This window comes from Ornithorhynchus anatinus, chromosome 3, assembly GCF_004115215.2.
Source record: "Ornithorhynchus anatinus isolate Pmale09 chromosome 3, mOrnAna1.pri.v4, whole genome shotgun sequence".
Lineage (NCBI taxonomy): Eukaryota > Metazoa > Chordata > Mammalia > Monotremata > Ornithorhynchidae > Ornithorhynchus > Ornithorhynchus anatinus.
In genome coordinates this window covers 42,524,305-42,540,257 of record NC_041730.1, presented here as the reverse complement: position 1 = coordinate 42,540,257, position 15,953 = coordinate 42,524,305, and the positions used below count along the sequence as shown (strand labels likewise).

Sequence of the window (15,953 nt, the reverse complement as noted above, 5' to 3'; positions counted from 1 at the left end):
GGTGGAGCGGGACTAGAACCCAGGTCCTTCTAACTCCCTGGCCCTGCCCTGTCCACTATGCTACACTATTCTTTTAAGATTAAGCTTGTTTAAAAAAAAATTCATCTTTTGGGTCAACCTTTATATGGTTTCTGGATTCTATTCCTTTCTTTTTCAGTGAGTACAAAGTCTCATTCAAAGTTGTTGATGGGAAAAGATACGGATAATTGAAATACATGGATAATAGAGACAGTCTTCCATGTAGCTATTAATTTCAGCATCCTTCTACAGTAGACCTTTTTAACAATGATGGTAATCAGTATCTTGACTAATTGATATTTTGCTCTCTTTAGCCTCAGTTGCCGCAGACATTAATAGGGGGGATAAGGAACAGTGAAGTAGCCAGAAAGCAGATGAAAAAGAAGGCGAAACCATAGGCCTCACTAATTGCAAAATAAATAATTATTTCTTGAAAAAAATTGAGAATTAGGTGTATCTTTTTTTCAAGTTCTAGTAACCTCCTTTTTCAACCTCTGCACATCCAGTTTTGCCAGAACAAGTGTTTTCACTGCACATTTTGGCTGAGATGTTCGGCAACATTCCTCTGACAATGTGAAACTGTTAGTGTTGGAAGAAGTGGCTTGTGTGCATATGTGTGGCATCAGACACACATTGAACTTTAATGTAGGGTTTAGGGACGGTATACGCCTTCTATTTTAGGAGAATCGGATGTACTTTTGCCTCGGTCTAATTCACTCCCATGCTTTCATGCTTTAATTCAATTCTACAGACTGAATTTTCTTACCTTTTGTTGATTTGTCTTGATTTTGTTCTTTTGGGAAAGAATTGTTTGCCTACAGCTTATGGCCCAGTTTAACATCACAAGGTCACTTCATGTGAAAATCAATCAGTCAATAGTACTTATTAAATGCCTGCTGTGTGCAGAACTCTATAGTAAATGCTTAGCAGGACACATTTAATAATAATGTTGGTATTTGTTAAGCGCTTACTATGTGCAGAGCACTGTCCTAAGCGCTGGGGTAGACACAGGGGAATCAGGTTGTCCCACATGGAGCTCACAGTCTTAATCCCCATTTTACAGATGAGGTAACTGAGGCCCAGAGAAGTGAAGTGACTTGCCCACAGTCACACAGCTGACAAGTGGCAGAGCTGGGATTTGAACTCATGACCTCTGACTCCAAAGCCCAGACTCTTTCCACTGAGCCACGCTGCTTGTAGATATGATCCCTGCCCTCAAGAAGCTTAAAATCTAGTAGTGGCGGATAGACACTAAAACAAATTACAAATAAGCAGATGTAAAAGAATATAAACATTTGGAAAACCATCCTATGGGGAGTTGGGAGTACCTAAGTGCTTAGATGGTGCTGAAGAGCTGAAGGCCTCTTAGAGGAGATGAAATTTTCGAAGGACCTTGAAGATGGAGAGAGCAATGGTCTGTCATGTCAGACGTGAAGTGCAAAGGGAGCTCTAGGGGAGCGGAAAGGTATGAGAGGTAGGTAGCAGGAGAGATGAGAATGAGGCATAATTAGTAGGTTAGCTTGAGAGGAACGAAGAACGGAGGTTGAGATGTAGTGGGAGCAGAGAGTCCGTAAGTAGGAGGGATTTATAGCCAATGGTCGCAAGTTTCTGCGTGGTGCAGAGAGGAATGAGAAATCATTCGAGGTTTTTGAGGAGGGGGGAAATGTGGGCCAAACAGTATTTTGGCAAACTAACCCAGGGAGTAGAGTGAAGTATGGACTGGAGGCAGGGATATCAACAAGGAGACTGGTGTGGTAGTCAGGCTGGGATAAGTCCCTCAACCAGCTGTGTGAATGGACAGGAAGGGATGGGTTCTGGAAATGTGGAGGAAGAACCGACAGAATTTAGCCACAGAGAGAACATGGGGCTGGAAAGAGAGGGAAAAGTCTGTGGTAATGCTAAGGCTATGGCAGAGAGAGAATGGTGTTCTTGTCAGCTGAGTTGGGGAAGGCTAGGTGGAGAGAGGATTTAGCAGAGAAGGTGTGAGTTCAGAATAGGTCATGTTGAGTTTGAGGTACTGGCAGGACATCCATGTAGAAATGACCTGGAGGCAGGAAGAGATGTGAGAGTGCAGAGGAGAGAGGTCAGGCCAGTGAGTTATGTTTGGGAGTAAGATCTGCCTCTGAGCTATTAAATCTTTCCATGATAAATGCATTGCCAATGGAAAGGAGAAATGTATCAGGCCAGAAGCAGTTTTATTTTAGGTCCTGCTCCACGATCAGTGCTGACCTGACAAATTTATGGTCTGTGTTTGTCCTGGGGCCTCACACCTTGGCTTTTATGCACATCTTGCAACACACCAAAAGTGGCAACACTCAAGCTCCTCCATTTTTGACAGTAGATTCCAGCACCATCATCGTTAAGGACTGCTTATACCCTCATAAGCAATAAAACTACTCTTGGGGTACAATTCTAAAATCTCTTAGCGTTGGGGTATTTTTACACCAGAAATAAAGCACCTGGTTGGAATCGATGTTTTGGGGAAAATTATTTCCTAAGGTGTGTCTTGTCCTTCAACATATATGTCATCCATTTTAATTTAGCTACTTTGTAGAATCAGAAGTCCCTAGGTAACAATAATAATAATAACAATAGATAAAGTAGGGAGTAAGTCCCCAAGCCCTCTGCTGCACAGGGACTGGGTCCAACTTGATGATCTTGTAACTATCTCAGGTCTAATACAGTGTCTGGCAGGTAGTAAGCACTTAAATACCTTAAAAAATCTAATAATTTGTAATTTCACTTCATGCTTATTTGGGTGCATGCAGCATTTATTTGAACAAAGTTGCATAGGTCCTATCCTGATCTCAGGCAGTTGGCACATGTCAATGAACATTAGAGATGATTTTGCAAGACATGTAGACTGTGATCCATGTGGTGTGTTTGAGATAAGAATCTGCCCACAAATAAATTGTGCAGTCATTTAATTGTGCTAACAAATACAAGTGTTAACAAATTGGCTTTGTTATTTTGAGCAAGTTGTTCATTTGAAGTCCTGTTAAAACATAAGGTTCAAATTTTTTTTATGACTTTACTAAGAACTTACTATGTCTCAAACACGATTCTAAGTGCTGGGGTAGATACAGGTTAATTAGGTTGGCCACAGTCCCTGTCCTGTATGGGGCTCACAGTCTGAGGGAGAACAGGTATTTAATGTCCATTATACAGTTGAGGAAACTGAGGCACAGAGAAGTGAGATGACTTGCCCCAGGGCACACAGCAAGCAATGGCAGAGCAAGTAGCAGAACCAGGATTACAACCCAGGCCCATGCTCTTTCCACTAGGCCATGCTGCTTCTCGAGCAGTCATTCCGCCAAAGTATCTTTGAAACAATGAAAATAGAGAAGTTGACATATGTAAACTACATAATTTGTCATAGTGGAAGTATTAAACACACTTTACAGTTTAAAGGTTTGTGTGGGGGACATTTTGTTTTTCTGAAATTGATAGGTGTTTATCATCAAAGATAAGCAAGTGGATCCTTTGGATTATAGTAAGAGATTTAGAAATCCCCATAAGGTAGGGAACAGTTGGTTCCTTTTTTTTTTTTTTTCCTTTTTTCTTCTGGTGTACTCTTCCAAGTGTCTACTACAGTACTGGGCACACAGATGCGCAGTTCTCTTGTTTGAGAGGTTTCTGAATGGCTATATTTTAATAGGATAATTATTATATGATGCCTCATCAGTTTATGGCAATTCTGATTATGATCTGGTAGCTGGGGTCATCCTGCTTCTCTTATTGTATTAAAATGCATATAAAGGGTTATATTAATGTCTCAAGAGTTACTCACTAGCCTGGAGGCTCAAACTCTCAAACGTTTTACCATTTGGAAATGCAGTGTATCCCAGTATCAGCACAATTAGCTCTGTCTGTTTTCTGTAAGTGTTAGGAAAGAGTGATGTTGAAGAATTCTTTAAAGTTTTTTTGTGTTTTACTGGGTTTTTTTGCCTTGTTTTTTTAAAAGAACACTACCCTTGCACTCTTGAATTGGCTGTATTCAAGTGTAGGGGCAATTGACACTTCAAGTCATTGACTTTGAATAAAGTTCTCCCATTGAATAGGTTAAGCATTCCCAAACTGTTACAAATTCACATTGTGATAATGTGAGTGAAATAGAATGTTTGCATTTTAACCTTAAAGAAAAGTCAAACTTTTTCTTATTTTAAGCTCAGGGTACAGCAGAGAACAGCTAAAGTCAGGTATACAATTCTTGTTCAACTCTTAATTGTTTCTTTTGAAATATTTCTGCTGCCAGTAACAGTGCTAGCCAATGAATTATTTGAAAGCTCTTAACTTTAGTCATTGTTGTACTGTTCTTTCTTTTTTTTATTTGACCTTAAAGGAGTCACTGCCTAAAAAGAAGTAAATAATATTGACTTACCACACAGGAATGTGGATTAACTGGTTAATTATTGTAAGATGCTCTGACGTACAAAATGCCAAATGAAAAACAAATATTACTATTTGTAAGTTCATTTAGTGCTTTGTTTTATTGGTCTTCAAAGTTATACAGATAACCTTTTCGGTTATTTGAAACTTGCAAAGTATGCCTTTTGAGGCTCTCTTTAGGGTTCTAAAATACAGTTTATTTGTAAATGCAAACTGAAAAATCACATGGATGCACTTGGTTTGATCATAATAATATTGAGATTGGTATAGGCAGCTGGATGGCATTAAGGATGCAAGTAGTAAGTAAATCACATATTTCAAAACTTTTACCTTGACCTTAAATTCTTTTTCTTCATGCCTGCAGAAAATTCTCAATCCCTCCTTCAGCTTTTCTCTTCAGCTTCGTTGCTGTAGCTTTTTCCCTTCATCCTCAGAGCTTCTCCATCCTTAAGAAAAGATTCCTTAACTTAACTATCCCTTCCAGGTACTAATTCTCACTTTCCTCTTTCCATACTACTGGGAGAAGTTACCTATATACCCCTTACCCTTAGTTCTTTACTGCCGATTTTCTTCTCATACTCATTCAATAAGTACGATTGAATGAATGAATTTTCTTCTCATACTCATTAAAAGAAAACCATACAGCTGGAAGTTGTCGCCATTCACCTTCTAAGAAGACAGGTATAGGACCTGATAATGTATTGCTCATTCTCAAGGTATTTATTATTGTCAAATACTATGAGAAATACATGAGAATCAGATTATGGGGCCCTTTCCCACATGGAGCTCACAGTCTTCCCTGAATCTGACTCAGATATAGGTTAAAATTCCTTGATTGCTTAAATCTCCGGTGTTTTCTTCATTGCAAGCTAGTGTCTGCTACTTATTCATTACCTCACTGCTACTCAGTTCATCCTGACTTTGAAACTGTCTTGCTTGGAACACTAATTTTTTTTTTTTGTGGATTTTCTCTCCTTACCTCCTGCATATAGTAGGACACAGGGCCAGGTTCACAAGTCTGCTTATTCCCCGGGTACCCAAACTCTTGTCTGTTCCCTTGGCTTCAGATACCAGTTGACTGCAGAGAACATTGAACTTGTCCTATTCCTTGTGATCGCTCCCCCTAAATTCAGTCCAGAATCTCATGTGCCCAGGGCAGACAAGGCGTAAAGGCAGGTGAAGAAAAGCTCATAGGCTCTGCTTATTTCTTAATTGTACTAATGATATCTGATTTATTTGCTGCTAATAATAGAGCTGAACATGTCACAATTCAGCATAATAAGATTGGAAAGTGATAGGCAGAGGCGATGGACACCAGGCAGTTTTGGCAGTGGATCATGAATTTGTTGCTTCTTGTTGACTTACCAGGGGTGGAAGGGCAGGTCTGAGAAAAAGTGAGAAAGATGCAATCTCCATTTCAAGCTAAGGCAGATGTGCAAAATTAGGTTCTTGGGGCAGGCTCTGAGGCAGTTTAAGTGGTATGAGGCTCCAGGTATTTTGGTTTTGCTTGTATAGTGCAGTTCCCACTAAGGTTAAGATGGTTCTTAGTGTCCATCATCAGTTGAGTCCAAAATTAATTTATCAAAAAGTTACCTTCAAAAAACACACCAGCCCCAGCAGATTACTTCCTTTGTCCTCAGAGTGTCTTGACTAGAATGTCTTGTAACTATCTCAAGCTCATCATCATTCACTTTGGCTTTAAAACACTCCATTAGCTCGCCCCCTCCTACCTTACCTCACTGGTTTCCGGATACAACTCAGCCCACACAATTTGCTCCTCTAACACCAGCCTACTCACGGTTTCATGATCTTGTCTCTCTCGCCGGTGACCCCTTGGCTACATTCTCCCTCTGGCCTGAAATGCCCTCCCCCTTCATATATGACCAACCACCACTCTTCCCATTTTAAAAGGCTAATTAAAGTTACATCTCCTCCAAATAAGCCCTCATTGCCCCTACCCTTTCTCCCTCCTTTATCACCTTGGTACCTGGATCTATAGTCTTTTAACCCCATGGCATTCACCCCACCCTCAACTCCATAGCAATTATGGACACATACATAATTATGTATCCATAATTTATTTTTCTGTCTCCCCATCTAGACTGGAAGCTTCTTGTGGGCAGGGAATGTGTGTACCAACTCTGTTGTAGTATACACTTCCAAGCAGTTAGCACAGCACTCTGCACACAGTAAGTGCTCAAAAATCCCATTGATCAACTGATTCGTCATGGGGAAAGCACAGCTCTTTTTCCCCCAAGCCTCCGTCCTTTGTACTAATTGTAAAACCTTCCTAATTTGGCATTATTTCATCCTCACCACTTCCTTCCAGGTAGGTTACTTAAGCATGATTTTAGTTTCCATGATGTTTATTATCCTTCGTAGGAATTCCATAGGCAAATCCTTCATTTTGCAAATTGTTGATAGGTTTTCCTTTCTCCAGTTCCACCACCAGGTCCTTAATTCAGGTCATTTCTACCTATCTATTGGGCTTCTGCCATTCCTTCCTTTCTGAACTACCCCCATGACTCCATACTACTTCCCTTCAATTAATCCTACCAGCTGCCAAGTCATTTTTTTAATGATGCTGCCATACTTTTCCTCACAACCCTACTTGAATCATCTGTATTCATGTCCTTAGTGTTTAAGTTAATGTGTGTGTTTTTGTTTTGCAAATTACAGGTATTTGAAAAGTAGCTCATTACAAATAAATTGTCTCTTCTAAGATCATTTTATTCAGTTTCGGTTCTAATAATTCTTGTTCCTGTTATTCATTCTTCAAATTAACATGACCCTATAACTTTGCAGTTTTCCTCATTTTAAATATAACAGTGCTATTTTAAGAACAAAATATAACTGTGCCTGCCAGGAGTTGCTAGATGAATGGAGATTTTTGTTGTGCTGTATAATACAACAGAGTTGGTAGAAACTTTACTTGGCCATTAGTAGCTTTTGCTCTAGCGGGGAGCTTGAAGTCTGCAGTCTTGTTAATGCAGTCTTCAGATCGTTAATAGACGGGGAAGAAGAACCTGCAAATAAATGAAGGAAAATATAAGGAACTCATCATATGTATACAGTTATTCTGTCATCAGCTCATTTTGGGCAAAGAACATGTCTGCCAACTCTGTTATATTGTACTCTCCCAAGCATTTAGTACAGTGCTCTGCACACTTAAGTGCTCAGTAAATGCAGCTGATTGATCATTTTCGTGGGTCTGTCCTAGTGGACAGTCTGCTTGTGATGGGGTGCACAGGGCATGGAAGGCATGCTCTTGGAAGAGCCCACCTATCCAGGTAGATATGCTGTCAACAGGAGCAGCTCAGTTTTCTTAGCCACTTTGTTCTTGGGTGGGCTCCTGGTGGAGGCAGGAATCTGGCAATCAGTCATTTATTAAACCTGTACTATCTGTGGAACACTGTAGTAAGCACTGAGCAAGTACAATAGAGTTAGAAGACACAATCTTGTCCTTAAGGAGCATGTAGTCTAGAAAGGGAGACAGACACAAAATAACTTAGAGGAGGAAGAAGAGATGGAAAGAGTCATATGTGTACGAGTAGTGTTTAGAGTACATAAATTAATGTGTAAGTGTTTCAGGTGAGTGTATATATGTATGTGCTGAGCTGGTCGTTGGGACAATATAATACTAATGATTATGGCACTTGTTAAAGGCTTACTAAGTGTCAAGCACTGTTCTAAACTCTGGGTAAATATAAGATAATCAGGCTGGACACATTCCCTGTCCCACATGAGGTGCTCAGTCTAAGTAGGAGGGAATAAGATTTAATCCCCATTTCACATATGAGGAAACTGAGGCACAGAGAAGTTAATTGACTTGCCTGAAGTCACACAGCAGACCAATGGCAGACCTTTTAGAACCCAGGTCTTCTGATGAATTGGTGGAAGGCTTCCGGAGGAGGTGGGATTCAGAAGGGATTTGAAGATGGGGAAGAGCTGAAGTCTGGCAGATTTGAAGGGTGAGGAAGTTCCAAGTAGGAGGAAGGACAGACTCATTGTCTCAGTTTGAGAAGAATGAAGAGCATGAGCTGGACTGTAGTGGGAGAAGAGTGAATACGTAGCAGTTTATAACAGTGGTATTTATTGAGTGCAGTGTCCTGAATTTCAGTCTTGGGAAAGTATGACAGAGAAGCAGCGTGGCTTAGTCGAAAGAGCATAGGTTTGGGAGTCAGAGGTCATGGGTTCTAATCCTGGCTCCACCACTGATCAGCTCTGTGACTTTGGGCAAGTCACTTGACTTCTCTGTGCCTCAGTTACTTCATCTGTAAAATGGGGATTAAGACTGTGAGCCCCATGTAGGACAACCTGATTACCTTGTATCTACCCCAGCTTAGAACAGTGTTCAGCCCGTAGTAGGCACTTAACAAATGTCATCATCATCATCATCATCATCATCATCATCATTATTATTATTACAAGATCTGTATCTTGGAGCTTGTATTCTAGTGAGGGAAGTAGACATATACATTTTCACAAATAGTGGAAGATGAGAGCCTTAGTATTCGGAGAAAACCGATAGAATGCATTACAAGCCAAGGCAAGGAGTTTTTGCTTGAAACAGAGAAATGAGATGCCATGATGGTTTTTAAGGAGTGGAGGGATGTCTGCAGAACAGTGTTTTAGAAAAATGACCTGGGCAGTAGAGTGATGAGTAGACTGGAGGGAGATAGACCTAGTGAAGAGACTGATACTAGTAGTAATAGTGTTTAAGTGCAGACCAATGTACTAAGTGCTTTGGAGAGTCAAGTGCAACAGAGTTGGTGGATCTGTGCCCTACCCACATGGAGTTTGTAGCCTAGACGGAAAGACAGTAATATAAATAATTTACAGATCTGTACATAAATTCTATGGGGTTGAGGGTGGGGTGAATACCAAATGAGAAGCAGTGTGGCCTCGCTCTGCCACTTACTTGCCTTGTAACCTTGAGCAGACCACTTAACTTTTCTGTGCCTCAGTTTGTTTCCTAAGCTGCATAATGGGGATATCTGATCTCCCTCCTACCTAGACTGTGAGCCCCATGCAGGGCAGGGACTGTGGCTGACCTAATTAAGTTGTACCTATGCCAGCACTTCGGACTGTGTTTGACACTTAACAAATACCATTAAAAAATGCCCAAAGGGTAAAAAATCAAGTGTATAGATGATGCAGAAGCACAAAGCTCAAAATCTCAGAAGGGATGATGAGTCTGATAACACACAGAAGCTGCTTTTATTCCCGGCCTGGTGCCGCCCAGACTTTCCTGGGAGCTGCTATAGAAATGTAGTCTGGACAAAAGTACCTAGACCAAAGTTTGGATGGAGAAGAAAGGGGAATGCAAAACGTACAAGATTTATTAATAGTAATAATAATAATGTTGGTATTTGTTAAGCGCTTACTATGTACAGAGCACTGTTCTAAGCCCTGGGGTAGATACAGGGTAATCAGGTTGTCCCACGTGAGGCTCACCGTTAATCCCTATTTTACAGATGAGGTAACTGAGGCACAGAGAAGTGAAGTGACTTGCCCACAGTCACACAGCTGACAAGTGGTAGAGTCGGAATTTGAACCCATGACCTCTGACTCCCAAGCCTGGGCTCTTTCCACTGGGCCACGCTGCTTCTCTGATTTAGCTGAATGCAAATTGAAAGAGTGGGAAGAAAAGAATAATACTGCACTGTGGGTTTCAGAGACAGGGAGGATGGTGGTGGTGTCAACTATGATGTGGAAGAAAAGGTGGAAAGGGAACAAGTCTACTAATTGTGTTATATTTTCTTCTCCCAAATGTTCAGTTCAGGGCCCTGCACACAGTAAGCACTCAGTAAATACAGTTGATTGGAAGAGATGTTCAGTTTTATGATTATTGAGCTTAAGGTACTGGCGGGATAGGATATCCATGTGATGATGGATGGAGCCTGGGCCTGGGAGTCTGAAGGACCTGGGTTCTAATCCAGCTCTGCCACTTATCTGATGTGTGACCTGGAGCAAGTCACTTAACCTCAGTGCTTTAGTTACCTCATCTGTACAATGGGGATTGAAACAGCTCCATGTGGGACATAGACTAATCCAACTTGATTAGCTTGTATCAACCCCAGTGCTTAGTACAGTGCCTGGCACATAGTAAGTGTGTAACTATTTTTTTTAAAAAAAAGTCCTGGAGCCAAGAGGAAATGTGAAATTTCAGAGTAAGTGAAAGGTCGGGATTAGTAAAATAGACTTGGGAGTTATCCAGATAGAGTCGGTAGCTGAAACCTTGTGAATAAGGGAGGTCTGGCAAAATGTAGTGGGAGGAGAAGTAATAGTAAAATACCTAGCGGCTGTTGTCCTTGTTTGCCCACTGGCTCCCTTGAGTTAGCAACTCTCAGAGACACGTAAAATGGGTACCATCAGTGGCAGGAACCAGTAAGTTTAAAAATTGAGAATATGATGGTAGCCTTGTCTTGCCTCCGGTTTTTGGCCAGGATATTCATAGTGGGTGCTCAACAAATGCCACCGAATGATTGTTTCTCTTGTCCAGAGTCCATGGCATCAGAGGAAAAGGGAAATGTCTGGCTCCCCATTTCTGATCCTGAAGAAGTAAGATTCAGGAAACTGCCCTTCCAGATTCCTCCAGTTTATTGACTAAAACTGTAGGGAATTGAGGGAATGCCAGTTTCCCATTCATTTCCTGCAGTGAGTCTCAGGGGGAACTGCCTAAAGGACCACTCTAGGGCAGTAAAACAGATCCCAATATTTTCTCTTCATTCAGTTTCATTTATTGAGCGTTTATTGTGTGCAAAGCACTATAATCTCTTGGGGCAGGACAGTGTAGCAAACAGACATTCATTGCCCACAGTGAGCCTACAATCTAGAAGGGGAGACAGACATTAATTTAATATAAATAAATTATCGATATGTACATAAGTGCTGTGGGGCTGGGAAGGGTGATGAATAAAGGGAGCAAGTCAGGGTGATATAGAAAAGAGTGGGAGAAGAGGAAAGGAGGGCTTATTCAGGGAAGACCTCTTAGAGGAGATGTGCCTTCAAAATGGCTTTGAGGGCGGGAAGAGTAATTGTCTGCCTTCCCATACAGCTCCACGGTTCTGGGCAGGATACAGGTAAAATTAGTAATCCCCAGCCTCGCTCAGTCCCCTGCTTTATCTGAGAGTGGAGGTGGCAGGTGTTCTAAAGAATCCCTGGGACAGTTCTCATTCAGGTCAGTCCAAGGTCAGTCCAAAATCAGAAATGGGACCAAGGGCGTTCTGTACCGCACTGCTGCCCCAGTTCCAGAAATAAATCCAATCCTGAAGGTTGACAAATGTCCACTTTGAACATGAGTAGGAGTTGATGGAGTCTCTTGTTGAAAATGGCAAGTAGAAGAGAAGAAAAGCTATAGGTGCGTAACTGTAATATTTAGTTAATATTTTGTGATTATGGTTAGTGCTTTGAAAGATAGTGCAATCTATGGGAAAGCCATGTAATGTTTTTGTTGTGATTCAGCCAAGGCCAGAAACATCTCAATTTATTTCAATGGGAAGCTACAGTGTCCAGTGGAAGGAGTTCGGGCCTTGTGTTCTAGTCCATGTGTATTCTGTTCTTACTCGCATTGTGACTGCTGTTCTGTTCCAAACTGATGGCATAAAAGTATAGTTTTGGGGAGGGCACAGAAGTGTGGATTGGAAAAAGTGGGGAGGGGAAGGAGGATGGAAGGGGGATGGAGTGGAGTTGGGTGTCAGTGGGCGGGAGGAGCCGTTTTCCTTTTATTTATTTTTTAAATTTCCCTCCCAAATCCTAGATGAAGCCTGGGCAATTTTGCTGGTACTTTTGTGAAATGTCACTGTAAAAGGGGGTGTAAAAAAGGAGAGAGAAACTAGGGGACACAAAATTGGAGGCCTGTAGCAATATTTTGTCATTTGTTGGAATTTAGCATCAGTTTATATATTGGTGCAGAGAAGTGAGGAGTTTGGCAATTATATCCAAGAATTGTGGTTAGCTACTTTGTTTTACATTGCTATGTTGGTCCGTTAATTTTAATAGTATATTATTTTGTTTTCCACTTCCGTTTGTTTACTGCCATTAAAATTGGGCTTCACAGGGATTTGTTTGATATGTTTAATATGTATTTCTCCCAGTATTTTGCCCATAGGAGGTGCTTAATAAACACCATAATACCGGCTGCTACTACTAAATGGAACTATCAATCAGTAAAAGATATTTACTGAATGCTTACTGAGTATAGACCTCTGTACTGAGCCCTGGAGAGAGAACAATTCAGTGGAGTGGTAGGCAGGATCCCTGTCCTCAAGGAGCTTACAATCTAGTGATTGTTATGCAACAAAACATAATTAAATGAAAATGCCCATGGCATTTGTATTCAGACTTCTCCAGTGTGCCTTCAGAAAATCTAGTATTTTGTAAATTGCAAATAACAGTGACCTGACATCTAGAGTATTTCTGTTAAGGAGGAAGTTTGTTTTTTTTTTTTTAAAAAAAGGCGCCTAATGTTTTCCTCCTTCTTGAATTTTCCCCCCGAAGGAATTTTGGTTAAAAAAATGGAAGCTACTTTTCTTCAATTTCTGGTTTTACTGAGTTCATCTGGTATGGATTGTTTTTGGTATGGGTTGTCTGCTTAGTCACTTCTTTTAATATTCTCCAGTTTAAGCTATGGAGGAGGAGGTCAACCGTCACATTCTGAAACGGACATCCTTCAGAGACAGACATATGCTGCTTCTCATCAGCTTCCTGGATATTCTTCCACACATCATCCAACTGGTAACTGTAATATTGTGAATTCTGTTTTGAAAACCTGGAAAAGGTTATGAAAGATTGATGTACTTCGGGTCATGAAGCTGGGTGGAATGAATGTCCCCTCGAAGGGCTATTTCCAAGTTTAAATATAAAAACTTTGTAGCTCACTTCAAGCATTACTACATGTAACATTTTTTGGAGGAGGTTTGTGTGGAAAGATTAAAAATGTTAAAAGTAATCATACTTTAAAACAAAGGCAACCAGTAACTCTCTAGCTGATTGCTTTAAGTTGGGTGTTGGGTTTGGAGTGCAGGAGGTAAGCGGCTCCAAATATCCAGGATTTATTTTTTTTTTCAGTAAGTAGCAGGGAGTGGGGAAATAGCCTTCTTAATATTTTCACATAATGTTGAAAATGTTTGCATACGTAATGTTTTGCAATACATAGCATGGTGGTGGTGGTATTGTTTTGCATACAATGATTCTTAGACTTGTACTTTTTTTTCCTACCAAATGATAGGTCTTTCTGGACTCTTTGATACTAGCATAAGCAGTGCTGGCTCCAACACTAAAGAATCTTCAGTGATGAATTTTCTCTCCTCAATTGAAACCCGTACTACTCAGGCTGTTTCTTCAGGAACGACCCTTTTACCACAGTTCAGGGCTCCAGCATGGCAGACAGGTGATGTTTTCTGAAGTTTTGGAAGACTAACATGATAGAAAAGACACTTTGTATTAGTTGCGGTAATTCTAGTCCAGTCGAAATCGATGTGGATTGTTAATTTCTGTAGCTTGAAAAATGTACCAAGAGAATCTGAACATTTTCATGCCTGATCTCTCAACCAGAAGGTTTACCAACAGTCATACTTTTTACATGTAGCTTAAGGTTGAAAAAATGTTTTGGGAGTTTGGAGAACTGAGAAGTGATTTGTGTTTAAAAGTTTAAGTAGTCTACTGTGGTATCTGCTCAAAAAAAAGCAACCCTCTCCTATGGACAGGTACATCCCTGTCGGGGAAGTAACAGTTTATTCTGGGCAAGTAGAAAAAAATATGCACTTCATTAATTCTGCGGGAAAGGTGAGATAGCAAGAACATTTTTGTTGTCCAGTAAATTTTTGGACTTGTTTGTAAAGGTGACTTAATTGTCAAGGCTGTGAATATCTAGACACAAACGTCTTCTTATTCAGCAGAATATTTGTAAAGCTTGTGTATTTTAAAAGTTGGGTTCAAAATGATCCGTGAACCTTTCTCCTCATATTTTTTTGTCACTGGTCCCAAAAAGAAGTTCTTGGGCTAAGTCCAAGACTGATGGGGGTGATGATTTGAGGCAATGAAAATTTAAAGAATAATTATTTGTGATTACTCTAATGTATCATCTCCTGGTAGAGCCATCCCCAGAATGTCTTAGCTAGCTATATTAAGATTCTGAAGAAATACTTGTAATTTCTGCTTGAATTGAAATAAAATAGTTCACTTTTTAAAAAGCTCTATAGTTTTCTTCCTGAAATCTTGTGAAATTTCTTCATTTAATTTAACCCCAAGTGTTCATTTATAAATATTTGCTGCAAGACTGAAGCTTTATATTCAGGACTCAGATCAGGTTTATTTAAAAACAAAATAAAGAAAACTTGACTCTGCTCTGATGGGATTTTTTTGTGTATTTAAAGGAAGCAGGAAACCTTTTTGGCTCGCTTCAAGGTATGACTGGTACCTTTCTGTAAAATGCTTTTATTTTATACAAGTGGTTTTTTTTTTTTTAATTCTAAAGAGTGTTTTGAGATTGATTAGACCAAGTAAGGATCATTCAGTCCAATAATGGAGTTGAGTGTAGGCTGTTACTTTCCTAGCCAGAAACACCAGGAAGTTTTCCTAACACTGCATTTTGAAATGCCTCTTGGAGCAACACTGATGGACTCTTGAGGGCATTCAGTGGGATGGAAATTTTCTCTCTACTATCTGGGTGTGGTGGGGTAATTGAATTGAGGATAGCAGGAGATGTTTTGCATCATCTCCTTCAAATATCTATTCCTCATAATAATAAATTGTTTGGTTTCCAAAGCCTTATACCATCAACATTCCAACTTGCTAGTTCAAGCTTGAAATTCAATTTGCTGTTTTAAAGCTCGCTCACTCCTTTTAAGTTTAAATTCTTGCCCCTCTTTCCTGTACTGTAACGTGGGACCATAGAAGCTTCTCTTTGCACCTTGACCACATTGAGTGAAACAGCGATGACCCCTAACCTGCCCACAAAGAATCAGTCAAAGCTACCAGAGGCTTCAGGGGTTAAGGACGGTGTGCTTCCTTCCGTCTCTATTTTGGTCCAGGATATTCTCTGAGCTACTAACTCCGACCCCGGGGAGCCCCACTGCCTCCACCCGCCTGGATTTGGGGTCTTGCTCACTACTGCCACTTCCAAGAAGAGGGAATTGGGATGGTGGACTTGTGCCTGGATGGGTGGGTTTTTATTTTTCTCTTCAAAATACAGTGTGAAGCTGGAATGAAAAACCCTCTTTATTATTTGCTTTCCGGTTCATTGTTGATGAATAATGTCTGCCCTTCATCTACCCCTCCCACCCTCAATTTGTTGTTTGACAGGCTCCTCTACCTGAATATAGGCATTCTGAGATTCATTGCAACTGACCTTTAGATATAGTTAGGAAATCAGGGAAGTGAATAGGTGCGATAGGCTTTGAGCCCAGCAGAAAACCGTGTCGTGTTGTAACATGGAAGTTATTTAAATTCCAAGGCTTTAGTTGGGTTCTTTGAGGCATATATTCTGTTTATATACATTATCGTCAATAGATTAAGTGTGCAGTTTTAAAAGGTGTTATGGA

General features: G+C 40.5%; 1 protein-coding gene and 1 long non-coding RNA gene across 7 annotated transcripts in view; one reads left to right on the top strand and one right to left on the bottom strand.

Annotated features, from left to right (window-relative positions):
- QSER1 (glutamine and serine rich 1) overlaps positions 1 to 15,953 on the top strand; it is a 68,775-nt gene that overhangs the window by 20,577 nt on the left and 32,245 nt on the right. Inside the window, exons 1-3 of one of the 6 annotated variants that reach the window (XM_039911468.1) lie at positions 11,651 to 11,770; positions 13,031 to 13,146; positions 13,640 to 13,801. In XM_039911468.1, coding sequence (XP_039767402.1) covers positions 13,705 to 13,801 — 97 coding nt within the window. In that variant the 5' untranslated portion in view covers positions 11,651 to 11,770; positions 13,031 to 13,146; positions 13,640 to 13,704. Of the gene's footprint in view, positions 1 to 11,650; positions 11,771 to 12,122; positions 12,363 to 13,030; positions 13,147 to 13,639; positions 13,802 to 14,786; positions 14,818 to 15,494; positions 15,574 to 15,953 lie in introns of those variants that run through there. The other 5 variants (XM_007659256.4, XM_007659251.3, XM_029061163.2 and 2 more) reach the window with 5 other exon arrangements.
- LOC114810228 overlaps positions 7,117 to 15,953 on the bottom strand; it is a 33,511-nt gene continuing 24,674 nt past the window's right edge. Inside the window, exon 3 of the long non-coding RNA XR_003757953.2 lies at positions 7,117 to 7,433. This is a non-coding gene — a long non-coding RNA (uncharacterized LOC114810228). The remainder of the gene's footprint in view (positions 7,434 to 15,953) is intronic.